We start from the raw sequence: 20,531 nt of genomic DNA on the forward strand, positions 1-20,531 counted from the left end.
ATAAAATGTAATTTCTTCAAAACTATATTATTTTCACAACTCCTAGGGGCAGAATGAGAGATTGCTTCATATAGTAATTTTTTTTTTCCCCATGCGGAACTGTCCTCTCCAGAGATATTTAGCCTGACTTTTATGGTGCTGTGCCTAAAGAATGTTCACATATTTCAAAATTATAATTTGAAATTTCTTTCTTTTAGATTTTCAGAGAGTGTTACTTTTAGGCAAAACAAAGTTACAACCAACTCTATATGGTAGGAGTCAAGTGATAATGATATCATAACATCCTCCTCTCTCTCAGGAGCCTGATATTGGGAAAAGTGCTGTTGGAGAAATGCAGAGAGGTCTCAGAATTGTTACATGGGGGAAAACCCAATTATTCTGCAAATTCCAGCACTGCAAATACCAGAAGGTGCAGATCTTCCAAATATTGGAAATACAAAGGAGAACAGAGTGGGCAAGCTTATTTTGGTACTGAAGCAAATGGCATGCACATTTTAAGAGGTTATTAGAGAAGATAACTCCTGGTTCTAGGAATTAGGCAGTAAAATGGATGAAAGGACAAATATGAGACATCTGAGTTTATGTCTTCTTTAAGAAGAAATACTGCAAGGCTGTAATGAAAGTAACAGAAAAATGTCAGTGGAGACATTTTCCATCCTGTAGTGTACAAGACCAAAGAAACACACTATCTTGGTGACCAGTGTGCAAAATTCATTATGCAGATTAAGTGTACTACTGCTTCCCCTTTTTATTAAGAGCTACCTTAGCAATGGCAAAGGGACAGGACTGCTTAAAAGGCTTTCTATAAGAAGGTATGAAACAAGGTTTTACTAAGATTGGAATTACCTTCTTAAGATTTTGGTATTAGAATGTCACAACTACTGTCACCAAGTCTGAGTTCCTGGTAACAGCCAGTAGTTTTAAGAAGCCATGACTAATTTAACATCACAGAGGTGAGATGTGCTTCCCTTTCTATTCCTCTCTTATGTATGTTTTGACTTTTCATTTCCATCATTTTTATTTTTCCTTTTTATTTTTAAAGAGCAGAAAACAACGTTCTGCACTGGGATAAAAGACAATGTTGGAATCTGACCTTCTGTAATCATGTTTGTGCACTGCACCTGGCTGCAAGCCAGCAACACAGTGTTTTTCAGGCCTTGCAACTCCCATTTCAGATTCTTATTGCATGCATGCTTGTTTTCTTCCTTGGCTGAAAGACATGCCCATCTTCTCACACCTTAGCTTGTAGTACAGTTCCTGTGAGTTGTGGCCTTGTGCCCAATCTGTTAATCCGCACTGCTTAGTAATCATTAAACATTACATATCACCTTTGTTGAGAGGAGGAGACGGATGTTTATTTGTCATTTGGATAGTCTGCACCTATCTAAAGAGCCAAGGTAACTGAGAGGGGACTTGGTCATTTATATACCTCACAAGAATGAACAGAAAGTCAATCTTTGTCCTCTGATCTGCCTACATTTTACAGTCTTTGGTTTACACAGAAGCAACAGATCTTGTGATCTGAATGTGCTGACATGTAGGAATGGAACTCTGACCTCCAGCAGTCCCATTCTATGCACTGAGCAGAACTGTACTTATTCCAGCCTGCAAAGTGCACTCCAGCAAGACTGCAGTTCTCTTCATACACCCTGAATATGTAAAATCAAAAGCTAATGCTACACGCGGACGCAGAAACCAAATCAAATCTCAGATGAGAAGTAGCTTCAAAGGTCAGAGATGTGTTAGCCTGAACTCAGCATAATTTTTGGATGTTAGTTAATTAATAATCTTATGCATTATTTAAACTCAAATCCTCAGCTAGTGCTACATATATATACAAGTTTACAGAGCGATACAAGTGACAATACACTACCAAGCAGCAAGTTCAAGATTCCATAACTATTCATTCTTACCTTGAGGAGTATTTAGCTAATAATTATCCTTTATGCAAATAGAGCAATGCCTGACTGAAGACTTTCATTCATTCCAATGTGCAAAAACAGAGGTGATACACTCCTGTCAAAAAGCTATCCAGGTAAGAGATTTGTCTCCCTTCCCACACCTCTGAACTCAGGTTTATTCGTTCTTTGCCTGCTTTCAAAGGTGTGAAACTGCCTCTTTTCACTTATTTTGTGCACTAGTTGTGGTTTTTTTGTCATTACATTGCTGTTCATAAATACTGCTTAAAAGGTAGATACTGGGAAGAAGTTTGTAAAACATGCAGTCAGCTGAAAATGGTATGGCAGTTATCTTTCCTGCAATCCTGGTCCAAGAGTTCAAGACCAGCCACTTGTCTAGTTTTTATTTATATTCAAGAAAATGGCATGTATGAGGCTTATTTGTTCCTCAAAATACTAAAAGTGAGAATTTTCTTAGTGATTAAGTATGAAAGATGGTTTCCAAAATATTGTCCTTATAGCATGTAGTAACCCTAAGATGCCAGGGAAGCCAACAGGAATAAACATGAGAATGGTATATCAATTTGCTGTTCTCTGCACCAAATTAATATGGCTAAACAATGTCCAGCAAAACCAGAGGGCACAAAACAGAGATTAGTGTTTAACTTTGTGAATGACAACCAAGGTCTTGAAAAGCTGTCTTGAAAGATTTTCTTAAAAAAAACCCCAGACCTTCTTTTTGGAACAGCTGCCTTTCCAAAAGCAGAAAGCCCGATTTTCAGGAATGTTTTTTGATTCCACAGAAAGTGCCCTTTTAGTGGTCATGTCCTAGGACTCTCCAGAAGAATAATGTTGTCTTGCCCTCAAGAGCATGTCAATATTTTGGCCAGCAGGTTTTGGAATCCTTGAACAAAGCGAGTCTCTGGAGAACCAATGAAACTATTTGATCATTTATTTGGCAAGATATGATCATTCCCAAAGATGGCCTGATGGGCCAGCCTTAACAACAGGTGCTGGCTGACTGTGTGAGTTCCACTGTAGCCTGCTCATCAACTGTGGGGTTATTACATGTCGGTGGCTGCAATCTTACTCACTGGTATAATGAACTGAGAACCCTTGGGAAAATAAGAATTGAATCTCAGCTGCCGGTGAATGTAAGCATTTAAAAAAAAAGCCTAATCTGTCTGGCAAGTCCCAGACCAATTTCTAATTGGAAATAAAAGTTGGGAACTGGAGATTTTAATTAGAAATACACAAATCTAAAAGACCGTTTGACTCTCAGAACAAATCTCCCCTTAGTACAGCAGTTTTAATTTGTAGAGGAGTTGTTCTGGCTTTCCTAACTCGTCAAGACCTCTAAGCTGTAATGCTTTTTCCTCTTTCACTTTTGGATTAGTCTAAAAGTGCTCTGTTTTAGCACTTGATCATTTCTAAAACTTAAAGGTTATGTTGACATTTCTAAGGAGTCATGCAGAACAAAAACAGATTAATAAATCAAACCAGTAGGAGCTAAAGCAGTATTGTATTATATTATATGCAACTCAGGGGATTTTATTTCAGGTCCCACAAGCTAAATGTCCTCCCTACATCTGTTCAAATATGTCCAAAGCACCAATTGCTGGCTCAGGTTTTTATGCCACCATAAAGGGTCAGAGTGCACTGGGGCAGAGTTTCCAGGTACCTTCCTCTGAAAAAAATGTGGTTTGCAAGCATAACACAGCTCTGTATATTGAATCTATGCACCATAAGCGCGGCTAACCAGGGATTTTTTTCAAAATTTTGTCAATGCTCAAAACAGAAAAGTAAGGTAATAACAGCCATCAGAGACCAAGAAAGGTTCCTTACAGACAGAAAATGTTTCTGATAAGAAACATGAACAGTTTAACTCAACACCTACAAGTGTTTTCAAGCAAATAGTTAACTAAACTGATGTCTCTTATGTTTTTTCTGTAATTTATGCAACAAAAATATAATTAAACTTCAGTTTATAAGTGCAAAACCTGCTCTAACCACATTAGTTTGAAGCTGATTTTTCATAGTTCAAACATGAAGGAAACTGTAAGCATCACTTGGCTCAAACTCTTTAAAGGACTTTATTCTACTTATACTTGAAATGACTGTTTTAGCAAGAGTGAGCAATTCTAGTATAGAGTTGTGATACTGTCTGACTTCTGTCCCACATACAGCATTTAAGAGATCTCCTCAGCATAAAGAGTCAGGCTCATCCCGGCTCAGTTTATTCCCTCTTGGACTTTCTAGAGATACAGCTTCAGATTTTCTGGTGGACAAACAGGTTGGGGAGACAAAAGGATGCAAAAGAATAAAGTTTTTTTGGGTTGTGCTGTTTCACAAAGAACAACTCACCCAGTCAAAACAGTTTTTATGTACCAGCAGAAACTGCTTGCAAAGAGAAATCCCACAGAACATACTGTGATAAATGTTTCTTCCCCTGCAGAGAGATTTGGTCAGGTCACTGGCATGGTGAAAAGACAGGCAGAAAAGTGGGACTAAGGCCAGCTGGAAAGCCGGCAGTTTGTCTGGCTTGAATGGTTCTTGGCTTTGTTTCTCTTTTTCACAAGATAAACTGTGTCAGTGCATTTAACCTGAAAGAACGAGTGGTTCAGGCCACGGTTCTGCTCAATTGTTTTTGCTCATATGGTCAAGGGAAACTCGAAAAAAACTCAATTGTGAAGACTCCAAATGTCAAAACACAAACAAAAATAACCAATACTATTTTCGTTGTAACTGTATGGATGTTGTACCTGTACATGAATGTGAACACAAGTAAACTTTCACTTGCTTTGAGCAGTTCACGATGTTCCAACATCAAAGTCAAACGCAATGAACTGAGATGTTCTATGCTATATGCTGCTTCACCTGCACATCCCTGCTAAGAACAGCTCTTTCTGCAAGCAACGGGAAGACTTCACTTGAATAAAATGCAAACATTACATTCTGTGAAGCTCTGGAGGGGGAAAGGGAGACTGAAGTAGAAGTTGCCCCTTTCTTATGAACCACTTAGTATACCCTAAGCTGAAAATGGGTCAGTTTGGTGAACCAGTAAAGGAATTTATTTACTGACACCCCGGGGCTCCCGCATATCGCTCAAGTATTACCACTTTGGAAGGCTGGTGTTGTATCTAAGTGCTAAAATCAGAAAGCTGGAGTTTACTCACGTGCACAGGAGCAGACAGATCTCCTCTCCATCACTCTGTCTTTGGAGATGGCAGCAATATTCGAAGCTCCAAGCTCTGCTAAATTGCACAAGTGCACAGGGGACGGCACGCAGCTAAGGTGGAATCTCATTTCCTTTAGGTGAAGCAACTAAGTTATTACTGAGCTACAGGAATCACAGCCTTGGGTTACACAGCTGAAAAATTGGTTGCTGATAACACTGTCCCTCCCATTATTTGGTGTGACTTTACTATGTTCTAAAAGCAACAAAGAAATTTTAAATATTAACAGTTTCTGGAAGCCAATCTAGGTTTAGAGCTGAGTGTTTTACAGCTACCATGTTCATTTGGCATGGAGTCTTAAAGTATATATAGCAGAATAAACAATTATTTACAGGAAGGAAAACCTTCCTTTCAGGAGAAAAAATTGAAGAAAATGACCTCCTGTCAGCCTGAACGCAAAAGATACATGTTTTATTGCACTAGGTTTCGGGTTTGGGTTTTTTCTTTTGGTTAGTGGTATTTTGCCAAAAGCTACTATAAGTAGCAGTATAAGTAGGGTAGTATAGCTAAGATTTATTACTAAATTATCATTCATAAACAAGACCTCTTAATAGCCATAGAAATTATATTCCAATAATCTTATGTATTAAAAATTACTATCATCCCTCAGGAAGCTGCAGAAACAGTACACATGTGTGAGTTTCAATGGGGTTTTTTTGTAAATACCAAATTACTCCCAGGTAAATTGTATGACTTTAGAGAGAGGCAGACAGGAACTGTGCAATTAAATATGTAAGCCTTGTGTACAGAAGCTGATGTAATCTTCTTTATGTAGCCTATAAAAAGCACTCATTGGATATTGAACTGCCCACTAGCTTTTAAGTTTGTAAAGCAAGGAAGGGCACAGTACTTATTTCTTGGCTCTCTGACTTCATTTGCCTGTAAGAAGTGAATGGCATTTGAATAAGGACTTGCTGTCCTCACACACAAGCCTCTCATTCTCCAAACTAATTTAGGTAAGACAGGAAGTATTGAGTTTTTGCATCTTAAAAATGAGTGTCTTTATTACACTTGCTAGCATTCTGTGTTTGGTAAACTTTATTCATATGCTTTTAAGTTCTTCTCTTGCTGTTGTAACTTATTCTATCTTTTCTCTCACATTTGCATTCTAACAAAGACTAGATCCAACCCATTTCCTGTCCAAGCAGGACAAGAATATGCTAGGATATGTCCTAGCATAACCATGCAGTACATTAGGGTCTAAAATAATCTTGGCATTGATAAAAAATAGATTTTGATCTTTCTAAATAATCACACTAAATTGTAATTAATGTTTCCTTATGATGGAAATAAACCTTACTTACAAAAACAAAGGAATTTATACAATGTGAGCTAAAAATGGTTTTATGTAATTGGGATGGACAGAAATCTACTGATTTTTTAAAAGATATCTAAACTACTTCTCAACTCGGACACTCAGTCCACGAGTCTCTAACAAGAACCTCTTTTCTGCCTTTTATCAAATTATAAATCACCTATCTATAACACCAAAACATCCTGCTTCAAGTTGTGATGAAATTTTGCATGGCCTTATAAATCACACTGTATCGTTTAAAATAGTACCTGGGAACTTGTTTCAGATTTCTGCACTAGTTACAGATAATTATCTTCCTATTATTCTCAATTTGCTGGAAAAACGTAATTATTAAAATCTTGAAAAAAATTTCTAAGTAGGATAGACAAAAGGCTTTCTAATACGCCACTGTCTATTTGGACTGCTCAAGATAGAAAGCTTACAGGCTGTTGACAGTCTATTCTTTTGCTTATCAATTACCCTTCCAGATGGACTCGCAAACCCTTTGCTTTTTCTCAGCTTTGAATTCTACGCTTTAACTGGGTGATACCAAACATTAACAAATCAAAATACTCTTCTTAACAATAACAAAAATATATGAAATTTACACAGAGAATGATGTCTTCTGTCACTAGAGTCTAAAATTACTATTAACTGTTAAAATCATTAAAATATATCAACAGAGTACTGTGCCAGTGAGTGTTCAAGTTTTAGGAAACTGATGGGTACTGCTTCTGTCTCTAGACATTGAAAGAGGAAAGAAACAGCTTTTCCTTATAAGTGAAGACAAGCTTTGACGTTATTGCAATGTCACTCTTGGCACCAAAAAGCTCTGCTGCAGGGATCCTGTCTGTTTATGACCCTGGGAGAGGCTGGGCTTGGAGAAGGTCTGCTTTCCTAGAGACTCTCTATACTGTTGTACTATCTGCATCTAGGTCAATGAGTCATGCCTTATCTCGCTACTCATGTATGGTCATCCACTCTTGGAAGTCGATTCTTTCTTTCCACTGCAAACCAGAAGATAAGATCTGCCACCTGGCATAGTCTGTTTGATATTTTCCTCCTGTCTGCTCCTGTTTTTACTTTTTTAGCTGTGTAAGTTAGGGCACTTGCATCTTCTGCCTCTCAGTCATGTCCCGAACCTACCCCCAAAATGACTTATGAACGCACTAAGCTAATTTCAACCTAATTTGACAATTGAGTAAACAGGCAGAGGTTGAGTTTGGAGAAAATATTCTGTCCATTGAGGCAAGAGACACCAAAAGTACCACCATCTGGGGAATGTAGATATTGCTACTCATTGTATATTAGAAAACTAACATGCAGAATTATAGGAAACACTGCCCTTTCTGTTCTGCTGTACACAGAATTATTTGTCACACCTTATTTCCAGAGAGCAAAACTAGGGTAACTATGTGTTTAAACCTGAAAACACTAACATGCCGTGCTCTTCTGCAACGGTAACAGATTCCATCACGGTGCATGGTCCATATGTTGCCAAAGTGATATTTGTGAGGAGATGCTGACTGACAGAAACTATATATCAAACCAATCCACAATTCAACAAGCTGGTGTTAAGCAGCAACTACAAAGAGTCCATCAGTGGCTTGTGCACAAATTTTTGCACAAGACTAAACTGTTGCTCTCCAGAAAACTCTGCTTTACAGGTTCTACCAGCAACATTTTTCTCCTGTGCATTGACAACAGCTGCAGTGACAGACCATTATACCACATGTGAGTTACAAATCAGTGACTACAAGATGCACTCACTATCAGAAAGACTATAACCTACCTCACTAGCACATTTATTTCACACCATAAAGTGCTACCTCTGCTCACAGAGATCTTTATGATGGAAGATTTGAGAGAGATGATGGAAATCTTTGTTGAGCAAAGACACTACTAATTTAACCCCGTTTTTCCTTGGTAAAACAAACTGGATTAAATTGAATGTACTCTTTAATGTCTGCAAGAAAGGGCTCAATCTTCAGATTTATTTCTTAGTGTTATATGCCACTGTAGCCCTATGATAGTGTGCTTCTTGGGATGATGCTTCTTTAAAAGCAAAATAGGTGACAGACTGTTAGCATTAAAGCATCTGTGCTAAAAAAAAACTTGATGAATTGCAACCTAACGGATGATTTCTTCATGTTGCAGGAACACGTAAATGAAGTAAACTGGGACAATGGAAAGACAACTTGAGGCTACCAGAATGGAAAACAGCACCTCTTCCTTCTTTATCATGGAAAGAAAGACACATGTGAAGATTAATAGGAAAGAAGTCATGCTAGCTAAGCTGAAAAAGAGCTGCTCCTGCACCCCACAGAAGCTGAAGAACTTTGTTATGGATTTCTTTCCTGTTTTACGATGGCTTCCCAAGTACCAGTGCAAAGAATACATTTGGGGGGATATTATGTCTGGGTTAGTAATTGGGATCATTTTGGTGCCTCAAGCAATTGCATACTCACTGCTGGCAGGTCTGAAGCCCATTTATAGCCTTTACACATCATTCTTCGCCAACATCATCTATTTCCTAATGGGCACATCCCGTCATGTATCAGTTGGCATTTTCAGCTTGATAAGCTTAATGGTAGGACAAGTTGTGGACCGAGAACTTCTCTTGGCTGGGTTTGACTTGAATGATGATGCCCCACCAGCCTTGGGTGATGGCTCTCTGCAGAATGACAGCCTGTCCAACACAACTGCCTTCAACCTTACGATTGCGGGGATAAATGCTGAGTGCGGGAAAGAATGCTACGCTATCGGCATTGCTACAGCCTTGACATTTGTGGCTGGAGTGTATCAGGTAAGTGGTTGCTGCCATCCAGAGGCAAGGTATGAAGTTCCTAAAGCTTCTTTGTATGACCTAAGCTTTGGCTTGACCCTCTTTTGGTGAGAGATACGGTATCAGTTCACTTGAATGTACGTGTACCTTGGACTGTTTTCTCCAGGAAGACTAACTGTATGCAACTCAGAGAAAGCATGAGACAGGCAGTTTTTCTTAGCTACTAGCAACCACAGATAAAACAAGAGTCTTCTGCAAGACCAATAACGTTGTTTTGATACTCTACTGCCTTTTGGCCTTGTTGCTTTCACGGGACCATGACTCCCACTACAGGTCTTATCATGAGGGAAATTTCCAGGTAACTGTGTACTTCAACAATGAAGAAGTAATTCTGTTTCCCTCGATATTTTAACAAAGGTGCAAACATACTCATTCTACAGGTTCACAATGTGTGACTCAGTGTTTTGCTAGGGGGTGCTATGTTCTACCAAACTGCTGTGCAAAGATAATTCAAAAGCAGAAAGGACAAGAGGAGAAATAGATTGACTAGCCTACTTTTCAGATAATGGCTGTGCTGGACTCTTTGAGACTTGCCAACACACCGCCCATCACAAGGATATCAAGAGAACACAGAAGGAAGTATCAGCCTTAGTACTTAACCTATTAATTGTGTATATATACATATATATATATATATGAAGAAGCTAGCTATCTCCCTGTTTACTAAGAAATTTCAGATCACATTTATGAGCAAAAAAAATGCCCTTGTGAAGCTATATTTTCATAGCCATCTAAGAAAGGAGAAGGAATTAATTAGGGACAGTATCTTGAGATATGGGAGAGTCTGTGAGCACTTCTGCCACTTCTGACCTTAGGCATGCCACAAAGGCTGTCTGTGCTCCACTTTCCCTTCTGTTCACCAGGCTAAAATTAAAAGCTGTTTAATACAACACCTAAAGCAGGGATCTTACTTGTTGTCATTCAAGTTCTGTTTACAGCACAAAGGCTGTACATTTTAACTTTATTCACTTTAAGACAGAAAAAGAGAAAATTTGCTTTGGTATAACAGAAGCATTTTGGATCCACTACTCTTTTGCATAAGAAACAAGATTCAGACAAGCCACTTCAGTGGAGTCACCTCAGACCAGTGTTTGACTGACCCTGCCTCAAACTCCTCATTCACCTCTTGGGTTTGTAAGGTCCCACAACAGTAAAGGGAATCACATGTTTTAAAAGCAGACTGGAAAAAACAAAGGATAATTCCTGTTTTAAGACTGAAATAGCCAAATGCTATCGGCCTCCAGCTAGTTCTCTCCCATCTGTGCTTAATTATTTGCAGCAACAGTTACAGCTCATGTATTTTTTTTTTGTTTTTCTGTGTTTCCTCAGGTTCTAATGGGGATCTTCCGTCTGGGTTTTGTATCTATGTACCTATCTGAGTCGGTACTAGACGGCTTTGCAACCGGTGCTTCCTTAACCATTTTAACAGCTCAAGTGAAATATTTGATTGGAATAAAAATTCCACGTAGCCAAGGGCACGGGATGCTTGTTATTACCTGGATTAACATTTTCCGGAACATTTCTCAGGCCAACCTTTGTGATGTCATCACAAGTGCCATTTGTATCGTGGTGCTGGTCACTGCGAAGGAACTGGGAGATCGGTATAAGCATAAACTGAAATTTCCTCTTCCCACAGAGCTGGTAGTTATTGTCGTGGCAACACTGGTGTCACACTACGGGAAGTTAAATGAAGTCTATGCATCCAGTGTTTCTGGAGCTATTCCAACAGGATTTATTCCTCCAGAGGTACCACAGTTCAACTTAATGCTCCGAGTCGCTGTAGATGCTTTGCCTCTTGCCCTAGTCAGTTTTGTCTTCACTGTGTCCCTTTCTGAAATGTGTGCAAAGAAATATGCTTACACCATCCGAGCCAACCAGGAGATGTTTGCTGTGGGGTTCTGCAACATCATTCCTTCTTTCTTCCACTCTTTTGCAACCAGTGCAGCTCTGGCAAAAACCCTTGTGAAAACATCTACAGGCTGCCAGACTCAAGTCTCTGGAGTAATTAGTGCAATGGTGGTTTTGCTGGTGCTGCTCTTCCTGGCACCTCTCTTCTACTCCTTGCAGAAGTGTGTCCTGGCTTGTATCATTATTGTCAGCCTCCGAGGAGCCCTGAGGAAGTTCAGAGATGTGCCAGCACGGTACCACGTGAATAAGGTGGACACGCTTGTTTGGGTCATTACTATGTCTGCCTCTGCCTTGGTCAGCACAGAAATAGGGTTGTTGGTTGGCATTGTTTTCTCCATGCTATGCATTGTTGTTCGGACACAGCGGCCACGGACAGCCCTGCTTGGTCAGATCCAAGACACAGGTTTTTATGAGGATGACTTAGAATATGAAAATCTCACTACTGTTCCAAAGGTCAAAATATTTCGTTTTGAGGCTCCACTTTACTATGCAAATAAAAACTACTTCCTAAAGTCTCTGTACAGATTGACCAACTTAGATCCTAATCTAGAAGCTGCTAGAAGGAAGAAATACGAGAAGAAGGAAAAGCAGCATCTGCAAAAGGGAAATCACAGAACTGCTAATGGACTGGGCACTGGAGAAACCACTTTGCAACTAGTTCCTAAGCAAATTGATTTCCAAGCCCTTGTTGTAGATTGCTCGTCCATCTCATTTTTGGACACCACTGGAGTTAATACCCTAAAGGAAATCCTGAAAGACTACAAGAACTTAAACATTTCTGTTCTCCTGGCTTGCTGCAATCCCTCAGTGATAGACTCTCTGAAAAGAGGAGGTTACTTTGGAAGAGATTTTGGAAGCATGCAGGAAATGCTGTTCTACAGTATACATAATGCTGTGCTGTTTGCAAAAGACCAAAAGCTTCCAGCAGATTGCTCAGTTTAACCCTATGTCTTCCTTGACAATTCACCACAAAAGCAACAGATGAAGTGGGGCAATTTGCAATATCAGACACACTACTGGCTGTGTACAAGCCATTCTCCCCTGAAGAGCTCTACTGTTTGTCAGATGCCATGTAGAACAGCCACTGAGGATGCAGTCCAGGACAAGTATGGAACAGGTCAGATTATCACCTGCACCTTCACTTTAAAATGCAGGTGATGTGCAGTAAGGAATTTTGGGATTGGCTTGTCCCTTGTACCATGATCATTTATGACCCAACATGTATGTCATGAGACTCTTTTGCTCATGGTCAGCCCAGTGTCACCTGGCTCTCCCAGGGGCTTAATGACTGGTTTGTGTTAAGAGAGTTAAGCCATTCCCATGAAAATGCAATCAATCCAGCATCCTGGACACGCAATGGTTTAAATTCTGGCTTGCAAGGCCCTGCCCCTTCCATCATTCCAGGTGCGCTCCTAAACAACTCCCACTGTTTGCACACAAATAAAATGTATAAAATATTGTGGAATGTAGCATGTCTCTCCTCCTTGATTACACAGGCTTAATAACACAACCTGCCACAGGAGAAGAAATCGTGATTCATCACAGGTCCTCTCAAAACGAGCATTTCCAAAAATTGCTGCTGGAGTCGGCTGTTTTATTGGCTTAAATCTGTGGTAATTAGTTACTGAAGGCTGTGATACCCCTAATGATGCCAGAAGAAATATGCTTGACGCAAGATTTTGTAACTAGTAAGAGGATAAACAGGATTAGGGAAAACGAATGGCTTTAACTGCCAGTCACACAACTACCCAGGTAGCTGTACCACCGTCCTGTAAAAATAAGTTGCCTCTGGTGGGCAGATGCAACTCTAATTCAGGGATACATAAGCATCACCAAACATAAAACCTCAGAACCGTGATGCAGTACATCACCTTCTTCCTACAAATGCCTGCCTGGGTTCAAAGAAAAACAGGAGCAAATAGGGTAGGGTGGGAAGGTAAATCTGTGAGTTGCCTACAAGGGGATTGATAGGTCAGTCAGAACTGCCTGGCTGGTCTTCTCTGATGCAATGCTAATGAAGTATTACAAGTAACATACCTGGGCCAAGTAAAGGGAGCAACGCTTTGTAACTTGTGATCCTCGTATGTTGGAAAAATTCCACCACTGTTTGTACATACTACAGATGTTGTGGGGTTTTGTTTGTTCTGTTTTGGTTTTTTTTCTCCTATCATACTAGTCTTTGATTTGAGGTCCACTAGACCATCTTTTCCAGGTCTAGTCACCTTCTATAATAATTTACCTTAACTGCTGTTCATTGTGCTTTATGTCGTATGATACTGCCAGTGTCAGTTGTTTTGTTATATATGCATATTCTTTTTATTACAAATAAGCATAGCTTCGGATTTTGATTTTAGCACAGTTAGTACACAGTGTTCTGGCTCATGGCATAGGCAGAATATCCTCCACTCAAGTTTATAATTACCTGCACAAAAGGTAGGAAAGCTGCCCTGTCTCTCTCATTAATCATGGCTGGTTCATACAGCACCAAGCACAGAAGGAAATTCTATCACAGCTGTGCCTCTTACAATTAGCAGACTCTAGAAACAGAGTCCACGTAGAAGCTCTAGAAACAGAGCTTCCAAGTATGCAGAAGCCACTTCTTTGCTGTGACATTTAAAAAAAAAAAAAAAGAAGTCAGGCCAACACAACATGTGACTTGCTTGTTTCAACTTTTTAGATCTCTGAAAGAAAGAACACTCAAACTGAGGCCCTCCAGGTGCCCCAGGTACTGTCTGGTTCTCAAGAACAAGTATTTTGTTAAAGGAAAAGTAGTGCATTACCAAAAGATAAAAAATAAATTCCAAAAAAATAAAAAATGTCTTCACAGGGATTGAGAATAGCACAGTATTAGCTGATTCAATACTGACATTTTCATGAACTCATTACTGTTAAGAAGGCCAGAGCAGTAAAACCTGCCAGAAATGTCACAAGATTAAAGGACTGATCATTGGCAGCATTTTCGTGCCATCAAACAATTCACTTACATTATTATTTAAACTGCTGACTTGGTATGCCTAGCTTTTCTGTTCTAAAAAGAAATGAGCAGAGCCCAAGGAAAAAATATTGCTTTGTGTAACCAGTCTTTGATCAGGAAATACCTCTTTTAAGGTCCTGCTTGCGGCAAGCATGAGGAGTTAATACCACAAAGTATCAACACAGACACTCTTAGACTGCTATGCCAAAACAAGCTGTCGTTGGAAGTCAAATAAAACATCCTAGCAATCCAGACATTTTTTAGCTTTATGGATCAATCCACCAATCCAGAACATAAAGAAAAAAAATGCAAAAAATACCCTTAACTCTAGATTAATCTCATTTTAAAAGAGAAAAAAAAGAGGTTCTAATGGAAGGTGTATCCTTGCAACAGTCTCCAGAGAAAAACGAAGAGAGGCTGAGAAATTAAGAGTCAGAAGTCTCTTTTTCATCATATTTATTGTAGGCATGGTACCAAAGGATACCTAAGCTAAGAAACTTGGCTACACGTAAGAGAGAGGAAGCTTTATGACTTTTACTGCAAAGAAAGAAACTACTGATCAGAAGAAACCATAGAAACAATTTTCTGGTTTGGGTTTACTGGCAGAACTGGCTCACAATCAAGCTGTGTTGGACAATGTCAAACACAGCAGGGAAATAACTTCAGTGCTATGCTGTAGGGATGTTGGGAGAATTATTTCTAAGGAGTATGTAAAAGTTAATCAAAAAAGCAAACCTTTTGCTAGTACATTTATGTTTGCTATACTGTGTTATACCAAGATGAAGGACACAAAGACTGAAATTTAACAAAAACTGCTGATTCTCTTCTCTCCTAGTCTACCAGAGATTAAGTATGGTGACTTGCAGAGGAGCTGGGGATGGTCTTGTAATTCTGACTATGTTAACATTAATACTGTTGAAATAAAGATTGTTATATGCCTTTTAGGAAATGTTATATGCTTCATATAGAATGACTGTATTTTTGTTCACTGTGATGCCTTGTGATTTATCATGTATCGTGTATCAAACAGATTTTAGTACTGCTACATAAGAACGGAAAAGGGTTCTTAACTTGTGGACTGTTTGTGTCCCTTAGAGCTGGGCAAAGAGCTGGGAATCTTCAGCTCAATCTGTCATGTTGACTAGTGTGGCATGGCAAGAATGTGTGGTTTAGGTGTCAAAACAGCTCTGTTTACTGGCATTGGTAACTAACAATCTGGGAACTGTCCAGTCCCTGAAAAACATCTTGGGTTCCCCGATAATCATGAATACTTCTATGCCACAAGACCAAGAGACAAGTGTGTGCTTTTGGCTGGAAAATAAAACTAGCAGTTGTTTGAAAACAGTTTGTCTTATGGTATCCTTTCACAGGTGGTGAAACAATGGGCTAACTCAGAATAAAGAAAAAGATAAAGAGGTGGGCTTCCTGTACTAGAAAATGGTTAAAATGAAGGGATGCACTTGGCATTGGGGGATTAGAAGATATAATGAGAAAGACCACTACAGAAGTGAGAAGGGGAAGGAGGCAGTCTTTTATTTGAGCACATCTGCTTCTTGGCAGAAACATTTATGACCCCTTTCTGATGATGACACAATTGTGAGGAAAAGCAAAGCCTCTATCTGTTCGGACTCCACAGAGGTGGTACCTCCTAGTCTTCTGTTCTCTCTAAGTGTTCCTCTTCAGTCAAGCGCCCATTTTCACATTCCATGAAGTCTTCTCTACTCACTGACCCCATGACATAATACAGTTCTACTGCTGGAGATTTCTCACTCAAAACCTCTACATCTTTCTGGAAACCACTGGTTCAGGCGCAAGGTGCAAAATTCAGCGCACAGGTGCAAAATTCAGCGTCAGGACTGGATCTCTCCTTCTCCTACTTGCATTCCTGCCCATTGCTTTTTTCAACTCCAATGTTTGTCTGCACACTCCATGCTCTCTCCCCTTCCAAATCACTGCTGACACTCAGACCACTGGTTGTCCTTCCACAACTCAAATGTCTCCTTGCCTTTGACAAATGCACAATTTTTTGCAAAATGAAGAGTTTTAAGCCTGGTTCTAAACAGTAGCAAAGTTTCTAATTACCACATGTCAAGGTTGGGCTAAATATCACGGATAGTGGATTAGAATCCTACCCTTGAGGCACCACAGCTTTGCTGGGGACTTCCTGATTGACTGCTAAGCTTCCATACTCCTAGAATTCTAATTGTGTGAAGGATTGTACCCCACTTTGAAAGACTCAGTGCCTCACTTCCTAAAAAGGCTGAGCAGAATCCATGACAGATGCATTCCTTTCCCTCATTTGGAAAGCCCAATTCAACACATGGCACAACTAAGACAGGCTGCCAGGAGGGATTCTGGGCTCTGACTTTAGATGTGGCTACTTTCTTTTCAAAGGTACTCACAGGTTTTTCCTAAGTCAGATGGTTACAGAAACCTGAAAGACCCAAGCCATCTCTCAGGAGAAACTTCTGAGATCCAAGACAGGGACCCCAGCAGTGGTGAGCACTGGTAGTTGCCCTTGCCCTGGATCACTGCAAGAGTACAAATCCCACAGTCCAATCAGAGAGGGCAAGACAGTAGAGGAAAGGGTGTTCACTGGAAACTTCCACAGGGAAAGATGAGTGCAAGGAGCTCTGTTACCTGCTATATTCACAGATGGACTAACATACAGAGGCCACTCTGGGCTACAGATACAATACTTACCTGCGTGCAGGGCTTCTCATCACCTTCCCAAAAAATCTACATACACAAGCACACCCTAATAACAAGGAAGAAAACTTCTGTTCCTAATACACACTTTGAAACATGCAACTCTTTTTGCTCACATGCCTTTTCCACAGTTGCTTCCCCTTGTTTCCTCTCCTTCCCCTTGTTGCTTCCCAAAAATGATAAATTCCCATTGTCCTGCATCGGGGTGGCACATGCCACAGTAATGGGGATTGTAAACATGCTCAGCTCAGCAACAGTCTGAGCCAGGCAAAACTTTAAGAGCTATTACAATTTTTGATGGGGTTTTTATATTTTGTCTTCCCTCACAGACCCTGCTCTAGGCATCTGTATTTGGTTATTTCCACTGGGCATATTGGTATGAGTGCATTTAAACTGAGTTCAAATGGGACTTGAAAGGCAACGAATTCCAACGTTGTCCTCCCAAAATCTGACATGTATTTCCCTAGAACTAGAAATGTTATCTGTATATGAATCCTTTTGGAAGAGGGTATTAACTGGTATTACCCGAATTCACCATTTTAGTTGTCACTACCTGTCAACTGATGCAGTGCACAGGTGGGCTCAGGATGCAAAAAGTAAATTCCAAGTTAGGTAGAAGGAAGATAGAAATAGTAGAAAAATAGTGGCAGTTTTCATTTGGACCTCTCAATAAATCAGGCTTGTATCAATCTTCATGGGATTTTTTTTTGCTGTATCATGTCTCCTAAATTAAAGGACTAAAAAGTAAGCCATCTTTCTAGTCCTTCAGCTTCTCAACAGAAGCTCCCTCTTTCTCAATCTCTTAAAACCTCAAAATAATTCCCATCTGTTGGAACATAACTGACTTCCAAGGAAGCAAAGACACGCCCAGCTTGCAAGCAGACAAAGATAAATATCAAAGTGAGCATCTGTTGGACCTTTTAATTTAAGTTTTCCTAGACTTTGACTTGAGGTGTTTGCTTACCTAAGAGCAACTAATTCCAGCAACCAGTGAATTCGAACTTGTTCAATGCCACCATGTGGAACAGAAGAAATGTAGGCAAGGTTCAGCTCTTGGTCTTTGCTCAGGTCAAACAGGTCAGCACGGCTGTGAGGCAAAGGAGGGCTTCAGGAAAAGAGGGACAGAAAAGAAACAACACATTGCAACATTAAATAACAGCACCACTGGGTATGCAAAAGTGCCTATGCTAAGTCCCTACACCAACTGCAAGATCCCACTCAGCATGAGGAGCACTGTCTGACATGAGGTGAAAGCAAAACGCAGTTGCAGGTTATTTGGGGCTAACTGGCTATACATGGGATTTGCCAAAGTGGAACACAACTTGGGTGTATCTCATTGGCACGCTCGCAGGAAAGCGTTACAGGCAGTCATTACTGCACAGACAGCAACCTCAGGCAGTAGTGGCCCTAGGAAACCATACAGTGGCAGTCACCCTGTTTGAGTACCTAATGATAAGGGAGCTCAGTGTCTCTTAGGCTCTGGAATGGAAGTCAGACATGCTGACGTCTGTAGTATGAAAAATATGGGCTTGACCTTCCCGCTGAAGTTCATGCAATGACATCAATTCATGCTCTGCTGTGGAAGCTACAGTTGTTAGAAGCAGAATTAGATGCTCAGAGCCTTCATATTCTTCAGCCATGTTCAACTCAGCCCTAAGCATAAGGAAGCACAGGAATACGTGGCTCAAGGTTCCTATGCTTCAAGTCACACAAGGGAGACTGAGAAGTCACTGGCTCTACTCTTACTAAAAATCTATCAGCCATTTGGGTACTTTTAATTGTTCCAGTGGATGACAACAGTGTTAAATACCAGATTATGAAGGAGTGTTCTACTACTACTCTGAAATTCAAACTGGCTTCAGTTCAACAGTGGCAAAGTTGGAAAGTCAAGGCACAGAGCATTCACATATTTTTGCTTAGTCCATGCTGAATAAACACTCTGAAATTCGGACTCTGCTAGAGAGAAATCGAGCAGAAACCATGACGAGACACAAAAGAGAGCTAACAGAATAGTAGGTTTTGTTAGTGGTGATATCAGTATCTGTCCTTTCCTGTTCTGAGTGCAAAGTGCCCATCCAAGAGAACCTCAAGCCCTGCTGCCAGGCTTTATCCAGCTGCTGATCCACAGCTGTGCCCTTGTCCAGCTGTCTGAAACTGTGATACAGAAAAGAAGTTTTAACAGCTGGAACCCAGTTGTGCCACTGTGTGAGCTTTCACTGTTGGCCAAGTGTTATAACTGAATAGCTGCTGACCCATGGAGAGCCTCTGCTGCTGCCCCTCTGCCTTTCCCTCACATGCCTGTCACGCTTGCAGCTTTCCAAAGGTTTTCACACAACTAAAATCGCGGGTGCAGTTTAAATGAGCTAAACATACTATTTTTAAGGCAGGTTTTCATTAATGTTTCCTAACATTGCAAGCAAAAATTAAAACAAAAAAATGAAACAAAAAAAGCAAAAAAAAAAATCCAGAAAACTCAAACATCTCTCTTAATCAGAATGTATTTTAGGTCCTGTTCTGTTTTCCCAACAACATAGAAAATTAAAAAAAAAAGTTGCAACTTTTGACTTGGGGTACCTTTACGCTTTATACAAAAAGAAAAAGAACACAAATTCCTTTTTCCAAAGCACATGCTGCTGATTCCATCCTTACTGCAACTCTTTTCCATACATGTGTTATTTAATCCACTGTATGCCTAAACTGAGGTCATAATCCGTTTAGAGTAAAATACAAGCATGGCAGCGGAATGTACCTTCTCTTGCTTTCAAGCCTGCTAGAAGCCTACATGTATCTGACAAAACTTGAAGGCTAACCCTAAACCAGTTAGCCCAGTAAGACTGGGCTTTCTCCCAGAATCAAATCACTACCAGAATACAGGGTCGTGGAGATAACATTTTTTTCATAGTCCCAGCCATCCCCCTGACTTAGGGCAACCGGACTCACCAGCCACATCAGGAAGATGGTGCACGTGGAAAGGAGCTTGTCAAGAGGAACAAACTCCTAGAAATAACAGTCTTTTGTCTGATAGTCCCAGAACTATCAGAAGCTTTGCCTGGGCCTATTTAGAGGCCGTGGCAATAGAAACACTGAAAAGTAAAGGAAATGAGTTCAGAGTATCAACATATGCGCTGCGCTGGGGGAGAAGGAAGGCCTTCGCGTGTTCGAGGGGGCAATGAAGCAACTCGGCGAGGGAATGTCGCCCGGGCCTATTTTTTTGGCCAGATCACACTAACTGGCCACATCCCACATTCTGCTCTGCACTGGTGGAGCTAATGCAGCAGAAGCTGAGCAGCGAGGGGCAGCAAGGCCCCCCGATCCCACAGCGGCTGGCTCGGGAGAGCCTCGGTTCCTCCTGGAAGGCAGACTCCGCACGCCCCGGATCGAGAGGGCGGGAGGTAGCCGAGGCGAGAGCCCCGGCGGAGGGGCCCGGGGCCAGGCCGTGCGCGCTTACCAGAAGCCAGTGCTCCTCCAAAAGTGCTGCAGGGGCCGCTCGGCCCGCCGGGCATCCACGTACACCTCGTACGCCGGGGAGCCCGCGCCCAGGGGCACCAGCAGCAGCCACAGCAGCGGCCCCATGGCGGCGGGACGGCGGCGGGGCCCGCCGAACGCCACCGGCGCCCGCTGCCGACGCGCCAGGGCACGCCCCGGGGGCGAGCGGCGCCCACCCCCC

The 20,531-nt window shown here is 41.0% G+C and overlaps 2 protein-coding genes across 3 annotated transcripts in view; one reads left to right on the plus strand and one right to left on the minus strand.

The window, feature by feature from the left end:
- IDUA (iduronidase, alpha-L-) overlaps positions 1-20,498 on the minus strand; it is a 44,244-nt gene extending 23,746 nt beyond the window's left edge. Inside the window, exons 1-2 of the mRNA XM_027708200.1 lie at positions 20,313-20,498; positions 17,829-17,969 (exon numbers count right to left, since the gene is read on the minus strand). Of these exons, the coding sequence (XP_027564001.1) occupies positions 17,829-17,969; positions 20,313-20,437 (266 nt within the window). The 5' untranslated portion in view covers positions 20,438-20,498. The remainder of the gene's footprint in view (positions 1-17,828; positions 17,970-20,312) is intronic.
- SLC26A1 (solute carrier family 26 member 1) lies at positions 180-15,499 on the plus strand. Of its 2 annotated transcripts, XM_027708199.1 has the most exons (4): positions 180-2,035; positions 8,096-8,162; positions 8,586-9,234; positions 10,603-15,499. In XM_027708199.1, the coding sequence occupies exons 3-4, from the start codon at positions 8,614-8,616 to the stop codon at positions 12,121-12,123; spliced, it is 2,142 nt and encodes a 713-aa protein (XP_027564000.1). In that variant the 5' UTR covers positions 180-2,035; positions 8,096-8,162; positions 8,586-8,613; the 3' UTR covers positions 12,124-15,499. The 2 variants fall into 2 exon arrangements, with proteins under 2 accessions (XP_027564000.1, XP_027563999.1); XM_027708198.1 differs by lacking the exon at positions 8,096-8,162 and having other exon boundaries at positions 182-2,035.
- Positions 20,499-20,531: the final 33 nt, after the last annotated feature.

The sequence above is a fragment of the Neopelma chrysocephalum genome, unplaced genomic scaffold (assembly GCF_003984885.1).
Source record: "Neopelma chrysocephalum unplaced genomic scaffold, ASM398488v2 Primary Assembly neopelma1_95715, whole genome shotgun sequence".
In the NCBI taxonomy this organism is placed as follows: Eukaryota; Metazoa; Chordata; class Aves; order Passeriformes; family Pipridae; genus Neopelma; species Neopelma chrysocephalum.